Source organism: Colossoma macropomum, unplaced genomic scaffold (genome assembly GCF_904425465.1).
Source record: "Colossoma macropomum unplaced genomic scaffold, Colossoma_macropomum, whole genome shotgun sequence".
Taxonomy (NCBI): Eukaryota; Metazoa; Chordata; class Actinopteri; order Characiformes; family Serrasalmidae; genus Colossoma; species Colossoma macropomum.
Window position 1 is genome coordinate 2,259,006 of NW_023494785.1, and position 19,907 is coordinate 2,278,912.

The 19,907-nt window shown below is 39.7% G+C and overlaps 1 protein-coding gene across 1 annotated transcript in view; it reads right to left on the reverse strand.

Annotated features, from left to right (window-relative positions):
• ccdc78 (coiled-coil domain containing 78) overlaps positions 1–18,831 on the reverse strand; it is a 19,736-nt gene extending 905 nt beyond the window's left edge. Inside the window, 13 exon segments of the mRNA XM_036577996.1 lie at positions 2,626–2,726; positions 2,816–2,879; positions 4,096–4,130; positions 4,212–4,386; positions 5,912–6,099; positions 8,597–8,722; positions 10,893–10,971; positions 11,266–11,348; positions 12,363–12,407; positions 14,512–14,838; positions 16,111–16,197; positions 16,977–17,087; positions 18,760–18,831. Of these exon segments, the coding sequence (XP_036433889.1) occupies positions 2,626–2,726; positions 2,816–2,879; positions 4,096–4,130; positions 4,212–4,386; positions 5,912–6,099; positions 8,597–8,722; positions 10,893–10,971; positions 11,266–11,348; positions 12,363–12,407; positions 14,512–14,838; positions 16,111–16,197; positions 16,977–17,087; positions 18,760–18,831 (1,493 nt within the window).
• Between the last annotated feature and the right edge of the window lie 1,076 nt (positions 18,832–19,907).

Consider the following 19,907-nt stretch of genomic DNA (forward strand, 5'->3'; position numbering starts at 1 on the left):
TTAGGTGGCTGGAATCTGTTGCTAAATGACCAGTTAGATGCATCTTTAAACGGAGTTGTTGTTATGTGACGACTTAAGAAGTCCTATGATCAGCTGTGCTGATGACAAAACAATCAAACACCTCCTCATTCACTGTACACAGACAAAGGACATCTGGAAAAGACAGACAGATGTTGGTTTGAAATTTGATATTAATGTAAAAAGTCTAATGTGTGGAATTTTTAATGAACTTTTCTCTAAAAATGTGTTAAAACTGAGCAACATGAGACACCTACAGGAACTGTGTTTGAACAAATACTCTTTTAACTCAAAAGACTGAGGACAATCGACACTCGTGGGAAACTGGTTTAACTGGCGAGACAATTTCATATTATTTCGTATGTAAATTCATTAAATTCTGTAATTTTGCAAACTGTTTCTGTAATTTGTATTTCTGTTTGCTCTGTTTGAAGATATACATGTACTGACATTTTTTTCTCAATAAAGTTAGCTATAAAAAACATTAATTTTAACATAGTTATATATAGTTATAAAAAAAAATTAATGGCTTAAATGAGAAAAGTTATATTTGGCGAAAGCTTAATACTGCATTCCAGCATAAGAACCTCATTCCAGCTGTGAAACGCTTCATTAGAAACACCCACCTTGTGCTTTCGCTCACTGGCCACCTTATGAGAAACACCCACCTTGTGCTTCCACTAACTGACCACTTTATTAGAAACACCCACCTTGTGCTTCCACACAGCAACTTTTCTAACAGTGTTCTGTGTAATTAAGTGTGACTGATTAACTGTGTAAGTAACACAGTTTATCCTGCCTTCCGCCCAATGACAGCTGGGATAGGCTCCAGCACCCCACCGCGACCCAGAAGGATAAGCGGTTTAGATGATGTATGTATGATTAACTGTGAGTATTTAGAGAACCCTGACATGTTACAAGGTTTTTTGTCCACAGCAGTGTTTATTAAAGGCTTTTGAACTCAATAAACACTTCCATGGAAATTACTTTTTCTACAGTTTTTGAAGCCCCTGCCCACCTTTAATATTAAAATTTATTTCCCTACCAGCGGCGCTCTGTGTTGGTATTTTTCTGAGTACTGTGTAATTATTTCGGGTGAAAAATATAAAATAAAAAGTTTATATGGGCTTCTGAATGGCGCAACCGTCTAAACGTTGGCCTTATCATCAGGAGAACATGAGTTTGATCCTTGGCTCTTCAGCTGTTAGCTGACATAACAGAACTGTGAGTTAGTGCTCTCCTCCAAGCATGTTCAGCTGTCCAATGACGTTGTATTAGTGGCAGATCAAAAACATGCAGTGGCGCTTCGTATGACTTGGAGGAAGCCTGTGCTAGTCTTCACCCTCCAACCTAGTGCTGGTGTTTTTATGTGATTGAGGGTGATCTTACTAGTGAGTGGAATAGGACATGACCAAACTGGGGAGAAAATTGTAAAAAAAGCTAAAAAAAGATTTTATATGAAAAAAGTATTAAGGGTCTTACATCGTATGAACCTTTTTACCTATACCTATTACCTATAAACTAAACTGAATCTGGGCTGTAAAGAAAGCAGTGATAAGAATCTACCAGAAAGTGTTCATCTCTGAAACATTCTGTTAAAAATTTAGGGTCAGTTTGCCAGATAGACTACACAGCATTCTGAATGGAGATTCTCCATTGAAACAGAAATGTAGTCCAGGACTAGGCTCAATCCCTGACCAGGAATCCAACCCTTTATGAAGTCAGCTGAAGAACTTCATTAAAGCTTAACCAATGGTTAAATGGTTAAAGCATCCAAATACTTGTATGTGTATGTATGTTTCTGATGAAATGGCCACTGAGTGCAGGTAGGAGGCAGGTCGTAAACAGAATTCCCACATCAGTATGTGGTGTGACCACTATTTGCCTGTAGCAGCCTGACTCATTTCTAAATTGAGGGTAATTTAGAATGGGGGCAGTCGTGGGAGGTTAGGGAACCAGTCTTGTGACTGGAAGGTCGCTGGTTTGATCCCCTGAACCGACAGCACATGACTGAAGTGCCCTTGAGCAAGACACCTAACCCCCAACTGCTCCCCGGGCGCCGTGGATAGGGCTGCCCACCGCTCCGGGCAAGTGTACTCACTGCCCCCTAGTGTGTGTGTTCAGTAGTGTGTGTGTGGTGTTTCACTGCACAGATGGGTTAAATGTGGAGGTGAAATTTCCCTGTTGTGGGACTAATAAGGGTCACTTAATCTTAAAAAAAACCCTGGATTTCTTTATCAAATTGCTCCAAACGTGCTATATTTGTATATATATATATATATATATATATATATATATGTACACAAATGCGCACGCATTTACACACCATGCACACTCACTCACACAGTGCTCTATATATCACTGCTGTTGGAAGAACCTCATATCTCCATTTTTGTCATTTTTCAGTTTTTTCATAGTTAGAAAATGCCTGTTGTTCTTTACATTGTGTGTAAATTTCATGATGAATGGACCAAAAGAAACGACCCAAAATGACTTGGCAAAAATTCTGGTTCCATTGACTAACATTAAAAGTGAAGAAGGTTTTTTCCTTCTCCTGTAAAGGTACCATTTTGGAGATACGAGCTTTGTCTGAGGGTTTGTCTTTACCTGCCCAGGTGATTGTCCACATACTCCTGCAGCTCACACACCTGCTGCTCCGCCAGCACCGCCCTGCTGATCAGCTGCAGCCGCTCCCTCTCCTGCCCCTCCTGCAGGAGAAGACAGGTAGATTACGTGTGGAGATATGGCAACGTCAGTCTAAACATGTGGAACTGGTCAGGTTTGTTGCCATGGATACCTGTGTGGTGTTGGCGACGTCTCTGAGCTGATTCCTGATGTCAGTCCAGGCCTCCTCGCTCAGTCTGCACAGCAGTTAATAAACGTTTAACAGACGTTATCTCAGCCATCACCCCACGTGTACTCAATCAGCCAAGACATGTTTGGTGTCTGAATATTGCTTCTTCATCTATAAACATGGACTAAAGCATGCTGCATGCTACAAACAGCATTAGCAGCTCGAGGTGGACGATATTTATCACTATGGTGATAAATTACACCACAATATGCTTTTCTGAGGATTTCGTGGACAGCAGTACTTAAAGAGCACTGACCAGCTGCAGGTTTCATTACAAAGAGAGCATAATTAGTCCTGTTTCATTGGATTTATTGCAGTGCATATTGTGAATTTTTTTATTAAAAAGTTTTTGTTTTTTTTAATGCGGCACTACTATTTTTTTCTCATGTACAAAAAATTGAAGCATCTTAATATTAAACATCTGACATATCAGCCAATCCTACTATAAGCCTGAATTTTGACCATTTTTACTGCCAACATGCTAATTGGTGGGGAGTCAGCTTCCATTGCTTGTTAGCTACATTAGCCTTGTAGCTCCAGTGCTAAAACAATAGAAACAATTTCAGACACGTCTCTGCTGACTGATTACATTTGGGATAAGAGTGGAAAAACTGCATAAATTAGATTTTTCACAAACAAAATATGTCCTGTTAACTGTCACCCCATTTTTGCCTGAAATAGCATACCCAAAGAAAAGGGGGTGCTGTTTTCACATACTCTGGGCTACAGTCATGATCTTGGTCTTGTTTGAAAGACAACCTTGTCAAGTATTTTCCCCAGCCATCAGAATAACTGTATGAATTCCTGACTCAGAGTAACAGAGTCTAGAACGGAGGAGTTTATTTCCACCTGACTCATAGATCTCTAAACTGATCTCTGACTCTTGCCGCGTTATCAGACCACATGTTTTGGATTATGTTGTCTCCTTGGAGAGCAGTGAGGCTTAGAAGATGAGGACACACAGATTTGCTAAGCTTATTTGGTACTTATCTTGCAAATGAGACGATCGTAACTGCTGTGAATAACGGATTATAAAATGTTTTGCTGGAATCAAATCCTGAGATTTCAGGCTTTCTAACGGTGTATCACATCACTGTATTGCTGGGCAATCTCATGCATGAAAATGATGAATAAAAAACGGACGAACGCTTCAAAGTGCCAGAACCGGTACAGTGTTTTAGAAAAGGTTTGAGTATAAATATGTTCTGCTGAAACGGCTCAGCACTTACCTCTGAGAGGGCTGCGACAGCACTGACACCTAAAGGATAAAAATGATCATATGATCAGCAGTGCTGTACGATAAACACGCACACACACACACACACATCTGTAAACACACCTGCTCCTGTGCAGCTCTGAGCTGTTTCTCCAGCCTCTCTTTGTCCTCTCTCAGCCTCTGTAGTTCTCTATCAGTTTCTCCTCTAATCTCTGACTCTCCAGGGCTGAAGGTGGCCTCAGGTGGTCCCGCCTCTAGACCATGGTCAGCACGGGCCAGGATCTGCTCTCGCTGCATTCTGGCAAAATGCACCTGCACTTATTTAAAGGTAGCCTTTCTATATTTGTTGGTGTATGTTTCATTAGCATATCTATGTAACAATGTTTTTTTCTCCTCCTATATAGTTATGATATAGATTTGGGCCAGTTTGAATAAATTGTCTTTTATACAAAACAAATAAGTACACTATAGTGATGAAGCTCCACTGGACACCTCAGGGATGAGTTGGAGTGATGGAGCCCCACTGAACACACACACATCATCTAAACCACTTATCCTTCTGGGTTGCGGTGGGGTGCTGAAGCCTATCTCAGCTGTCATTGGGCGGAAGGTAGGATACACCCTGGACAGGTCGCCAGTCCATCGCAGGGCAGACAGACAGACATATGCATTCACACACACACTCACACCTAGGGGCAATTTAGCATGTCCAGTCAGCTTGACTGCATGTCTTTGGACTGTGGGAGGAAACCCATGCAGACACGGGGCGAACATGCAAACTCCACACAGAAAGGACCCTGGTCGCCCAGCTAGGAATCGAACCCAGGCCATTCTTGCTGTGAGGTGACAGCGCTACCCACTGCACCACCGTTTGGGATGAGTAAGAGAAACCTAGCTCCACTGAACACCTTTAGGATGAGTTGGAGTAATTTAGCTCTTTTGAACACCTTTGAGATGAGTTGGAGTGATGAAGCTCCATTGAACACTTTTGGGATAAGTTGGAGAGATTAGGCTCTTCCGAACACCTTTGGGATGCGTTGGAGTGATGAAGCTCCATTGAACACCTTGGGGGTGAGTTGGAGTGACGGAGTTCCTATGAACACCTCTGGGATGAGTTGGAGTGATCGAGCACCACTGAACACCTCTGGGATGAGTTGGAGTGATGGAGTTCTGTTGAGCGCCTTTGGGATGAGTTGGAGGGAGGGAGCTCCACTGAACACCTTTGGAATAAATTGGAGAAATTAAGCTCTTCTGAAAATCTGTGGGATGAGTTGGAGTGAGGAAGCGCCATTGAACATCTTTTGGATGAGTTGGTGTGATGAAGCTCAGTTGAACACATTTGGGATGAGTTGGAGAGATTAAGCTCAACTGAACACGTTTGGGATGAGTTGGAGTGATAAAGCTCAATTGAACACGTTCGGGATAAAGTGGAGAGATTAAGCTCTTCTGAACACGTTTGGGATGAGTTGGAGTGACGTTTGTGATACAGAACTAATCCTCCAACATCAGTATCTGACCTCACTAATGTTCTTGAGGCTGAACGCAATAAAATCCTTACATTATTACTTTTTACTTGATAACAAAAGGCAGACAAACTCTTGATTTTGGTAAAAAAGTCATATGACCAGGTGTCTGAATGCTTTTAGACATATAGGACTGGTTTCCTGGACCAGGATTACTTACCCTAGACTAAAAGGGATTTTTAATACTGAATCAGTGACATTAAAACTTAGCTGAAGACTAGGTTTAACCCATGTCCAAGAAAATCAGTCTATAGTGAATAACATCTGAGTGTTTGAGAGTGTTTCTATATAGAAGTGTACCTGTATGCAATAAGCAGCTGTTGTTGTGCATTGTTGAGTTTCTGAAGGCGTCTGCGGTAGTTTTTCACAGTGCTGGTTAGCTGTTCCTCTCTGGAGCGATACGACCCCCTCACCTCCCTCAGCATAGAGTCTACAAACTCCTTCAGACGCGCGCTAACATCACCCTCACCCACACCACGAACACACTCCTACACACAGGGGAGACGAGATCAATTAACTACAAATAAATAAACTACAATTAAACTACTTGTTCTACAAACTTCAGTTCCAAAAAAGTTGGCACAGTTTGTGCACATAAAAACAGAAAGCAGTGATCTGTAAATCCATTCTGATCTGCCTTTAAACCTGAATAGTACAATATGTTTGTAAATATACACCCACATCGATGCCTGCAACCTGTTTCAAAATTTTTGGGACAGAGGAAATTAAAGACTAAGGACATATAATATCCTTTAAAATATCTTTAACAGGTGATGCAATCAAGGTCAAGTCCTTGATGTGCCAGTTTGGCTCACTACTTTACCAAAAAATATATCAGCAAATAATCCAACAGTTTAATAACAAAGTTCCTCAATGAGTGACCGCAAGGCTTTCAGGTATTTCAGCCTCAACAGTGCATAACATATCAACAATGTCCAAAAACGCTGCCGACTTCTCTGGGCTCGAGCTCATCTGAAATAGACTGATGCTCAGTGGAAATGTGTACTGTGGTCTGATGAGTCGACCTTTCAGCTTGATTATGGAAGTAATGGACGTTGTGTTCTCTAAACCAAAGAAGAAAAGGACCATCCAGATTGTTACCAGTGTAAAGTGCTAAATCCAGCATCTGTCTTGGTGTGGTGGGTATTAGTGGCAACCTGCATATCTGTGAAAGCACCATTGACTCTGACAGATATGTCGACATTTTGATGCAACATAAACTTTTGACGTTTTCTAGCTGACACTAGAAAACTTTTTGGGAGCCAATAATTGATTTTATTTTTATTTTACACTACAGTAATCCAGAGTGTGATGCAATAATGTGTGGTATAGTTGTCTTTTGGTGAAACTACTGTCAAGATTGCTTAGATTGATATAAATTTGTCACAAGATTGTAGGTCAGTCTGTGGAGGATGGTTTTACCACAGCCTATAGAAAAGAATGAAAAGATTAGTGTGTAGTATTTTGTCTGATTAATCGCATGTGCTATAGGGTGAAACTAATCTAATTAACCATTGCTCTGCCTGTTTTTCCCCGTTTGTTTTCTAATATTTTATTCTAATGCTGTTTACTATCCGGTGTCGACCAGAGGAGGATGGGTTCCCCTTTTGAGTCTTGGTTCCTCTCAAGGTTTCTTCTTCTTGCTCTTAGGGAGTTTTTCCTTGCCACTGTCACCATTGGCGACGCTCATGGGGGCCCGGACGTGGATTTTTCTGCAAAGCTGCTTTGTGACAACACCTGCTGTAAAAAGTGCTATATAAATAAACTTTGACTTGACTTTGACTCAGACTTCTCAGGGGGTAGTGCAGAGCATTGTGGAATTTGGGATGGTGAAATTTGTATTGTTGGGATTTGTTGTGTGTTATGTTATTGACTGTTTGTCTGTCTTTGAAACCTTCCCCCCCACCACCTTCCCTCAGTGGACCCACTGTGATGCAAGACAACTTTCAGAGAAATCTGACAATAAAGTCTATCGTATTGCATCATATTGTATTCTGCATGTATTACAGCATGACTGTGTAAACAAACTGACCTGTGTGTGTGAAAGACTGACCTGTGTGCATGTTACTTTTGCAGTGAAAAGCAGTAAAAACAACCTCTGCAACAAACTACAAATAACATTTTTCTGCAGATGTTTATGCGTGGTAACTTTATACTTGATTAGCTGAAATTATTTTAAAAAATATTTCAAGCATAAATATTAATTATGTAAATTACTATTATATAAATAATAATTGTTGCATGTACAGCAGTTCAGACACCTAATAAATTAGCTACAAAAGGAAACTCCCTGATGCCCTAAAAGCAAGACAAATCGGTGGCAGTCAAAGCAAAATCTGGAAGACTAGAAAACTCTCAGATACAGAATGAATTCCACTAAATATCTGCATATTATGGAATCAAATTTGACACAGTCAGTGAAAAAAGCTGAAGCTGAAAAGAAGCTGCCGTCCACAACAGGACAATGATCCAAAACACACCTCAAAATCCAACACTGAACTACTTAAAGAGACCTAAGCTGAGGCTTTTCGAATGTTCCTCACAGCCCCCCTGACCTGAACATCATCGAAAATCTGTGGGTAGATCCTAAACATGCTGCGTGTGCAAAGGATACTGCTAAACTACAAGCGTTCCCCAAGGAAGAGGGGGAGAAAATTCCTAAAACAGAAACAGAGAGACTACTAGCTGGCTACAAAAAGCATTTGCAAGCTGTGATATCTGCCAAAAGGGGTCTTACTAAGTACTGAATTGGTAGTACTGATTTGCATGACACAAATAGTATTTATTTTTTTGTATTTCAAGTTAATCAAATATAAAAAAAACAGAACATCAATATTTACAAAAACATTTTTATTTTTAAAGCACAGTGTGCGGAGGTTGTGTTTAGCTCTTTTCACTTCAAGAAATCAATAAAAGATGCCTTTGATCAGGGTGTGTGTGTGTGTGTGTGTGTGTGTGTGTGTGTGTGTGTGTGTGTGTGTGTACCGTGACGTCGTGTATGTAGTGCGTGAGTCGTGCTCTGTACTCCTGGTTGATCTCCTTCAGGTGATTCTGCAGTTTGGAGTTTTCAGCCTCCACCTCCTTCAGCTGGAACTGAGAGCTAATCAGAGCCTTCACACAAACAATCAGACACGTAAATGATACAGCAGCGCCCCCTGGTGGAAAGCTGCTAACAGACAGCTCAGGGAGAGCTCTTTAAGAGGCACATCACAACCAGCAGAACAAGAAACTGTAATCAGATGAAGTAACAGTTTGGCAGAAGAGTCCACAGATTCTCCCTTAATCTCCACATTTAGTTGACCGGCCACGACGTGTTCGGTGTCTTATGTTTGCTTCTTTAATTTTATACTGGAACTACGAGGCTAAAGTAGCTAACAAGTAATGGAAGCCTATACCCACCAATTAGCATGGCGCTAATTTTATGTCTAAATCATTATACACTTTCCTCAAACTGTGTGGAGCTGTTCTGTAATATCTAACAGATGTATTTATGTGGTCTCTGACACACCTGTGACTCCTATCTGCGTTTTAGGACACTAGTGACTGTTATAGTGTGTTCAATAACACGTGCGTGTTCATTTTTAGGTAATAGTTCTGCAGTATTTATTCAGCGTGTTCTTCTGCAAGGACTCTTATTCTGAAGGTGGGGCTAGCCCGTGACTGTGTTCTGGGTTTTGTGTAGATGAGGAATTACTGAGTCTGTCTAATGCTGATCAGAGAACTTGTAGAGAGGAGAATTATGACTTAGTATGACTTCCGGGTTTCTCAAACGTTAGAGGGCGCTCTCGAGCGAGTCCAAAATGAATGGGTTAAGATGGAGCATTTGAGCAAAATCATTGTTCATAAGTGCTTAAACATTTTTAATATAAAATAATACATTTATTTCCTGAACAAAGAGCAGCATAGAACATTTTAACACTAACATTATATTTTTAAGAGCTTTTAAACTCCAGTTATAGGAGGTTAAAACGGCGCCTCATGTATGTTCATGATGTCAGTGAGGGCGAACAGCCAATGAGATGCTCCGCTCGCCAACCAACCAGCACTCAGTATAGTGTATGTTATATAGCGCAGTACTACTGAGGGAGGGTTTATGAGTGTGGGGGTCAATTTCAGTCTCAGCTGTGGACTAAAGTTCATTAGCACAGCTAAAACAGTAGTAGCCATGTAGAAGTCTGAGTTTTGTCCATACGTTTGTCCAGTTTTAAAGGTAAATGTGTGCTAATTGGTGTACATAAGCTTCCAGTACTTATTAGCCACATAAGCCTCGTAGCTTCAGTGCAAAATTATTGAAGCAAACATGTCTTGGCTGATCGAAAAAATCTGGGGAAACTGGGTAAAACTGACTGTCTGCTGAACTCTTTCTACAAAAGGCCAATTCTCACACTATATGTATGGGTCATTCTACAGAAACGTCCACTTTTCTATCTCTCCATAGGAGTCACTGGTGTTACCGATCCTCATTGGTGTTACACATAATAAAGGAAACACCAGAGACATTTTTAATGAACAATGTATTTTACAAAACGGCCGGTCACAAAGTCGGTCACACCAGTGACTTCAGCTAAAAGCTTCATATGAAATCATGAGCTAAATGAGAAAATCTCTGATAACTGAAAGACACAGTGGACTCACCATGCGCTTTTCTTCATAGATCCTCAGAAAACAGGTAAAAGGAAGTTGAGTGATGTCATCAGTGTGACTTTTATTCCAAAATAAGAGATTTTTGTTACGCAGTAACACCAGTGACACGACTCCTGGGGACCACAGCTTTCATTATGTATTTTATAATATTTATTTGCCATTTGTTTAATTTATGTCATTTAAATCATATATTTCATAGTCCTGTATAGATTATTGTAGTTAAAATTGTAGAAAAATGTGTTTTTTTTCTTCAAAATATGGCCTCAGCTTTTACACATGACTGTGAGGACGAGCTCTTCTGTGGTGCTTGGAATTCTAGATAATTGATTTAAAACCATTATTGGCTCAAGAAGCTGTAACTGTTAAAATAACGTATTGTTTTATTTTAAAATGGAAATAAATTGTAACCCTAACATGTTTTTCAAGTGTAATATATCTGTAAACGCTAGGGACACAAAAATGGGCGTTTCTGTAGAATGACCCGTATGTGTGTGTATGTGTGTATGTGTGTGTGTGTGTGTGTGTGGGTGTGTGTGTGTGTGTATGTGTGTGTGTGTATGTATGTGTGGGTGTGTGTGTATGTGTGTGTATGTGTGTGTGTGAGTGTGTGTGTGTGTGTGTGTGTGTGTGTACTCACGGCTGACTGCTGGGCTAGCTCCTGCTGTGTGTTGCGGATCGCTCTCTTATTCTCCTGCAGATCTTTTCCCATAGACACTCTGAGACAATGAGAATCTCAGTCACAGGTGTGCAGAATCAAGAGTTATGATCTGTATGTTTTCTTACGCAAAACTTTGAACATAAAGATGACATTTTTTAAAAAAGTTAACCCACCCTCTAAACGGGAACACATTTAAATCTGGCATTTTTCTGCACATTTTTGTGTAAAATTGTCTTTTTTTACATATTAGACAAAGAAATAAAACATGAAATATAAGTTGTGCTCTAACTTTTTCATAGGCCAAAAAGATAAACACCATCAGGGTAAATCTACTGCAGCGACTGAGTCTCACATTTTCTCCTCCAGTCGTCTTTGCTGTTCTTCATAACTCCTCCTCATCCTCTCTAGCTCCTCCCTCAGCTCATTCTGGATCCCCTAGAAGATATTAATACATGTACACATGCAGATGAATTAAGCACATAACTTCACCAAACTAAACCCACCGGACTGTAAAACAGTCACACTGTGTGTTTTACAGTTTTCTCTTTCTGCTCTTTGCACACTGTAAGTCTTTTTGCTCTTTAGATCTTAATTAAAAATAAATTAAATAGTTTTGTTCAACCTAAATAAATACTTTGAATGAATGATTGATATATATATAAAATTTTGGGTGACAGTCTTTTACAACACGTTTTACAGAATTTACAGTTATAGTTATTTTTTTTTGTTGTGAGGGTGCGCACACTCGATGATCATCTACTTAGACGATTGCTTCTGACCGAGCTCCAGTCTGTGGAAAACCACTTTTGATTTGTGTGAAAATTTATTGAAAGGGGCAAACTGGGGTTAAAATTGAGCTAAAAATCATGTAGATTGTTATTCGGACAGCACACCCTGGGCCTGTTCACACATTACATCAACATGCGTTTTCAGTGACCCGATCACGTTCGGATTTTTCGCTTGACCCCAATAAAAGCCATGTAAACACCCTCAGGACGCATTTATGATCGGATTATATCTGATCACTCAAACCACGTTTGGAGGTGGTCAGAGACGGATTTAACATGACTGTAAACAGAGTGTTTTCGTATCTGTAACAATCACAAGAGTGGAAATGCGTCTGCCAGGCGCCGACTATCAGGTGAGACAGTAAAGAATGAAACGAATGACGGAGGATACGCGAGGCTGAATTAGACACAAACCAACAGCCTTCATGCACCCAAGGCCGATGAAAGCGTCTAAGCAAGGCTTGCAAAGTCGTATCATAACCAGGAGAAATAAACAGAAGTAAAACAGACACAGCGAATGTGCTGATGTGTTTTTTATGTGGGAAAAGTCAAATACAGTTCTCATCTGGTCACACTGGGGATGCATTTTAGTGAAAAGTGTAAACAGAATCTGGCCAAAGTTTATCCGGATACGATCCGGACACGAAACGCATGTTAAAACAGGCTCGCTGAGCTGAGTCTCTGAAGCACTCATCTTTTCTTTGACCTTTGATCCATCTCTACTCAGTGTTGTACCACAGATTAAGCCCCGGCGTTTGGAACCAACAGCACATTTATCAGCTGCACACAGACACCACAGATACAAAAAGCATGAGTGTTCTTACAGGCTGAGTGTTGGTGTGTTTATCTGCAAACGGACCTCGGCTCAGCTCCTCCGGCTGAAACAGAACACAGCCAATCAGAGAACATGCAGGCAGGAAGTGTGAATATGTGCTTTAATTAGTGATGCCACTAATTATTTTGATGCTTGTAACAGCGTTGGATTACTCGAGTCTGATCTCACGCTCAAGACCGTAAACTCAGTCTCGTCTCAACATCATTTGGACTCAGACTTGTCTCAGCCTCAGCATCATTTGGACTGAGACTTGTCTCAGCCTCAACACCATTTGGACTCGCTCTCATCTCTGTCTCGACACCATTTGGACTCGCTCTCGTCTCTGTCTCGACACCATTTGGACTCAGACTTGTCTCAGTCTCAACATCATTTGGACTCTGTCTCTGTCTCAACATCATTTGGACTCAGTCTCGTCTCAGTCTCAACATCATTTGGACTCAGACTTGTCTCAGCCTCAGCATCATTTGGACTCAGACTTGTCTCAGCCTCAGCATCATTTGGACTCAGACTTGTCTCAGTCTCAACATCATTAGGACTCAGTCTCGTCTCAGTCTCAACATCATCAACATCATTTGGACTCAGACTTGTCTCAGCCTCAACATCATTTGGACTGAGACTTGTCTCAGCCTCAACATCATTTGGACTCGCTCTCGTCTGTCTCAACATCATTTGGACTGAGACTTGTCTCAGCCTCAACATCATTTGGACTCAGACTTGTCTCAGCCTCAACACCATTTGGACTCAGTCTCATTTCAGCCTCGACATCATTTGGACTTGGTCTCGGGGTAAGTTGGACTCTGAAATTGCTCTGTAGTCTAGCTAAGGGCAGGTGTTTTTACAAAATATAAAATTGTGCGTTTGTAATATGTTTTACTATAATAATTGTATCACTAATTGTATTATAAGATATAGTATTATTATTCATTTTTATCATGTATAACTACCGATAATTAAAGTAAAATGAACTACAAATGACTTTCAGTTTTTTTTTATTTTAATATTCTTAAAATCCTTATCAGTCTCACTCTTGTCTCAACCTAAACCACTACAAAGGACTCACCTCTTGTGGTCTTGACTACAACACTACCTTTTAATGCATTTAACCTAAACCGTCCATAGCTCCACTCTCTCAGATGGTCAGTAGTCTTTGTAATGAGGCTTTAATGCACTGGTGTTTCTGTCTCATCTCTGTCTCGACATCCTTTGGACTCGGTTTTGTCTCTGTCTCGACATCATTTGGATTTTGTCTCGTCTCTGTCTCGACATCCTTTGGACTCGGTCTCGTCTCTGTCTCGACATCATTGGACTCGGTCTTGTCTCTGTCTCGACATCATTTGGACTTGGTCTCATGACTTGGTCTTGGTCTCATTATCTCTGTCTCAACATCATTTGGACTGTCTCATCGCTGTCTCAAAATTCTTTGGACTCGGTTTTGTCTCTGTCTCGACATCATTTGGATTTTGTCTCGTCTCTGTCTCGACATCCTTTGGACTCGGTTTTGTCTCTGTCTCGACATCATTTGGATTTTGTCTCGTCTCTGTCTCGACATCCTTTGGACTCGGTCTCGTCTCTGTCTCGACATCATTGGACTCGGTCTTGTCTCTGTCTCGACATCATTTGGACTTGGTCTCATGACTTGGTCTTGGTCTCATTATCTCTGTCTCAACATCATTTGGACTGTCTCATCGCTGTCTCAAAATTCTTTGGACTCGGTTTTGTCTCTGTCTCGACATCATTTGGATTTTGTCTCGTCTCTGTCTCGACATCCTTTGGACTCGGTCTCGTTTTTGTCTCGACATAATTTGGACTCGGTCTCGTCTCTGTCTCGACATCATTTGGACTCGGTCTCGTCTCTGTCTCGACATTATTTGGACTCTGTCTCGTCTCTGTCTCACACGGCCTATTAAACTCACGTTTAGGTTGATGCAGCAGTTTCATATGTGACCTGCGGACAGAATGCGTCCCTCACCCTGACTCTGTGGTGCGAGACCCTGCTGAGCAGCGCTCGGACCCTCTCCACCTCGAGTGTGTGTTTGTGTGCGCGCTGTCTCTCGCGCAGCAGTGTGTCGTGTGTGTGTGCGAGCGTCAGCAGCTCTTCGCTCAGCTCGTCTGAGTGCGTGATCTCCCGCTCCAGAGCCTCGCTCACACTCAGGAAGTTACTCTTCAGGGCTGTGTACTCCTCCTCCAGCTCTCGGCCCTGACCCCGAGTGACCGCTAACTCCGCCCTCAGGGACTCGGCCTCCAGCTTCAGCCGCTCGCACTCCGCCTCCACAGACGAAATCACGCCGTCCTGGGACAGCACCTGAGCAGAGGCGGAGTTTATGAAGGACAGGTGTGCTGTAGGTAATGCTGTACTTATGTTGTAATTTATACCTGAATGTTTTTCATTTAGTATGAATGTAAATTTAGTATAATGTAAATTTGCAGTCACAATTATATAATTATTAACTGAATAATTTATATTAGTTTGTGAATAATTCATAGTAAACACTGAATAACTCACAGTAGATCCTGATTAATTCATAGTAGACACTGAATAATTCATATTAGATGCTGAATAATATAGTAGTTTTTGAATAATTCATAGTGGTTGCAGAATAATTTATAGTAGACACTGTATAATTTATAGTTGTTATGGAAACATTTATACTAATTACTCAAATATTCATAGAAAATAGTAGCTACTAAATAATCATTAGTAATTACTGAATAATTTACATCAATTAGTGAATAAATCACAGCAGATACTGCATAATTCATATTAATTACTGAATAATTTGCATTAATAAGTAAATAATTCACAACAGATACTGAATAATTCATTTTCATTATTGAATAATTTACAGTAGGCACTGAATAATTGGTAGTAATTATTGAGTAATTTACAGTTATTAATGAATATTCACAGTAGGTACTGAATAATTAATAGTAATTATTGAGTAATTTACAGTAATTGGTGAATAAGTCACAGCAGGTAATGAATAATAGTAATTAGTGAATAACTTACAGTAATAAGTTAATAAGTCACAGCAGGTACTAAATAATTAATATTAATTATTGAATAATATACAATAATTAGTAAATAGTCACAGTACGTACTGAATAATTCACATTAATTATTGAATAATTTACAGTAATTGGTGCATAATTCACAATATGTTCTAAGCTGCCATCATTGATTAAAGTGAGTATTAATGATTTACTAATGTCCTATTCATACAGTATCTGTATCATACAGCACTGTTTTTTGAATTAGGCACATTGCAGGGCAGCCAATCAGAACAGAGGTCATTTACATACATCAGTCTGAAAGGAACAGTAACAAAAGCAGCCTGTTTTAAGTATAAAAAGAGGTTTGAAAAGGGTCATAAAAATGAATCATGATGGTTTTTGGTAATAAACTCACATAAACATTGTTAGTGGACTTCAAAGGAAAACATAAAACAAAGGACAATTACAGAACAGTGCTTCAGCTTCCATACTTTGGCCTTCAGTGTGTGTGTGTGTGTGTGTGTGTGTGTGTGTGTGTGTGTGTGTGTGTGTGCGTGTGTGTGTGTGTGTGTGCGTGTGTTACCTTATTCTGCAGCTCAAATATCTCTTCCTCATATTTCTCTTTCACTTTATTGGCTTCAATCTGTGAATCCACGAGATCTCTGGAGATCTGCAACACACACATGATCATGTATTCAACAGGAACACACACACAACCTTAAAGGGGAACAATAATAAAGTCATTCAGAGCGGTTTGGTGTGAATTGGTTCAGATGTCTTTACAGTGGTGGTGATAGGAACCAGGGGTCGCCATGACTACAACACAAATATAGACATTTTATTTACTATCCAGAACCACCAGTGAACCTAGACGAGTCTTCTGAGTTTATATGGAATGTTGATGATGGAAAATAGTGGAAAATCTGAAATAATAAGTTTTCTTTGGGGACTATTTTTCCTCACAGTGCCCTGCATGTATCCCTCCACCATGAATGAATCAAAATAAACAGATTAAAATACAATTGAAGCCAAACTTTATCACAAAACTATCATACAACAGTGTCTCAGTCATCAGGCAGTGAATTCATAACCATTTCATGTAGGAACTTTCTGTGAGGGAGCTTTTAGAGGTGGACGTCTGGTTCCTATCACCACCACTGTGAACAGTTCTGACTCTGTAAGTTTCTCTAGAACAGAGCGTTTCACACCAAACCACTCTGAATGACTCTGTTTACATCTTAACCATCTATGTTGAAATAATGAATAATAATATAAGTAGATTTAAAAATACTGTGTTTTTGTACCATTTTCAATTTAATACAGATAAAACAGAATTTATGATCACTGCTTTCTGTTTTTTCTTGGAATTTCACACACTGTCCCAATATTTTTGGATTTGGGGTTGTACATTAACAGCTCCGAGGGTTAAATGACTCATCCAAAGCCCACCTTCAGCTTGTCCTCCTCACTCTGCACTAGTTTGTTGGACAGGTCTCTGGTGGAGGAGGCCTGTTGAGCCACTTTACTCTGGAAGGAGCCCAGTTTGCTGCGTAACTGCACCTGCAAACATCACACCACAGCCTTAAACTTCGCCATGGAACTGGCACATCGTATTACAATGAGAGTCTGTCACTGAGAAATGCTCTGAAATCTGAATTATGATGGAGTAACATGCACTGAACAGGTTTAATACAGTCAACCTGAAATCAAAATGGCCTTTTTCACCTTGTTGGTTTGAGTCCCTGATCATTTTAAAGGGCCCAAATCATGGAAAACAGGGTTTTTCTCACTTTCTCAAAATAAAAGTTTAATTTACTATGTAAACATTGTTAAAGCTTCAAAACTTACTGTCCATTTCTCAGTCCAGAAATGGAAACTAAGCTGCAAAAACAGGCCACTTTAAATTCGTTGTTTTTGCGATGTCATATATCCGCCTATTCAGCCTGCAGCAGTTTAGCTCCGCCCACTCACACTGAAGTTAAAAGGAGTGTTTCAGCTCTGAGTGCTTTTTGAGTAAGGCTCGATACAAAGTAGCCAATCAGAACAAAGCTCTTTTACATATGTCAGTCTTAAAGGCACATGTGAAAAGGAATTATGAAACATAAAATCATACAAGGGTCATATATGGACCTCAAGGAAAACAGTAAAATAGAATATGAACATAGTCTGATTCATCACATCATTTAAAAGATTATATTCTTCTTTTCCTTTAATCTCCCCTAGAAAATCAATGACTGTTGTATTAATCAATAATAGCTTGTTTCGGTCATGATACGGACAAAGGAGTTATGATTCCACATTTACACAGACTTTAAGGACCAGATCCCGTGTGTCAAACACAAGGCCCACCGGACTATTTTGCCTCACAGCGCCCTTCATATATTCCTCCACCATGAATGGACTCAAATAATTTAATTAAAATGTGTTTTCGGCCAAACTTTATCACAAAACTATCATAAAACAGTGTCTCAGTCATCAGGCAGTGAATTCATAACCATTTCATGTAGGAACTTTCTGTGAGGGAGCTTTTAGAGGGGGACGTCTGGTTCCTATAACCACCACTGTGAACAGTTCTGACTCTGTAAGTTTATCTAGAACAGAGCGTTTCACACCAAACCACTCTGAATGACTCTGTTTACATCTGAATCATTTAATTATCCAGACATTTTGAAAAATAGGTGAAGTCCCCCTTTAATATGGATCTAGTGGTGATCCAAGTGAGTCAGTTATTAGTGAGTATTTTTTCTTAAGTCCCATTTAAGTCAGTAACACTCAGTTCTAGTTCTCTTTTCTGGGTTTAATGTGGTTCTGCTGTGCTGGTTCAGCTCCTGTTCTGCTTTACTGCTGATCTCTCCTCTCACTCTGTAGCTTTAGTGTTTGATTTTGGACCAGACGGATCCAAAAAGGTAAGATAAAAAGACTAACAATCTTCAGTTCCTGAGCTCAGAGATGCAGGATGGACTCATAAGTGTCACTGCAGTTCTTCATGTTACTCAGTACTTCAGTAGGTTTACTTTTGTACTTCTACTGAAGCTGTTTTTCTGAAAGATACTTTTACCGTTGTCATTATTTCACAGCAGGAGGACTAAACTACTCTCCATGCCTCTGGGTCTCAGTCCAGTCTCAGTGACAAACCAACAGCTCTTAAAGTGATGTAGTGTTTTGTTTATCAGTGAGAGTCAAACAGGCCTCATTCAGAGTAAAAAGGTTTCAAATAATGAGATGATCTTACGTTCTCTTGGGTCAGAAGGCGGATGTGTTCTTTAAGCTCATTAGCTGAGCTCACTTTTCCCTCAGCGTCCATCTCCTGCTGTACCGGCGTCTCCATAAACACAGCCGCGTTACTGTGATCACAGGCCACACCTGCTGACCAGCTTCACTTAGCAACCACAAACTTAAAGGAATATCTAATGTCTTCCTAACCAGCACATTTATTAGAGTTTTTAACAGTTTTATTTGTTTTGTTAAACTGTACAGCAAAAAAAATGCTACCTAGGAAAGTGAAATGAACTTGGATCTATTCGGTATACACCCATCAGGCATAACATTCTGACCACCTCCCTGTTTCTACGCTCATTGTCCATTTTATCAGCTCCACTTACTATATAGGTGCACTTTGTAGTTCTACAGTTACAGACTGTAGTCCATCTGTTTCTCTGCGTACTTTGTTAGCCCCCTTTTACCCTGTTCTTCAGTGGTCAGGACCCCCATGGACCCTCACAGAGCAGGTACTATTTGGGTGGTGGATCGTTCTCAGCACTGCAGTAACACTGACATGGTGGTGGAGTGTTATTGTGTGTTGTGCTGGTATGAGTGGATGTAGTATAGTTAAAATTGTGTTAAATTCGGTTAAAACTTAATACAGTTAAAACAGTGTTATATACTGTAAAAAACTAATTTAATACAGTTAAAACAGTGTTATATACAATTAAAACTGATTTGGTAGTTAAAATAGTGTTATATTCAGTTAAAACTGATTTTTTACAGTTTAAAGTGTTATATACAATAAAGATAGATCTGATACAGTTAAAGTAGTTATATTCAGTTAAAACTGATTTTTCTATATTTAAAATAGTGTTATATTCAGTTTAAACTGATTTAATACAGTTTAAAGTGTTATATACAATAAAGATAGATCTGATACAGTTAAAGTAGTTATATTCAGTTAAAACTGATTTTTCTATATTTAAAATAGTGTTATATTCAGTTAGAACTGATTTGATAGTTAAAATAGTGTTATATTCAGTTAAAACTGATTTTTTTTTACAGTTAAAATAGTGTTATATACAATAAAGACTGATCTGATAGTTAAAATAGTGTTATATACAGTTAAAACTGATTTAATAGTTAAAACGGTGTTATATCCAGTTTAAACTGATT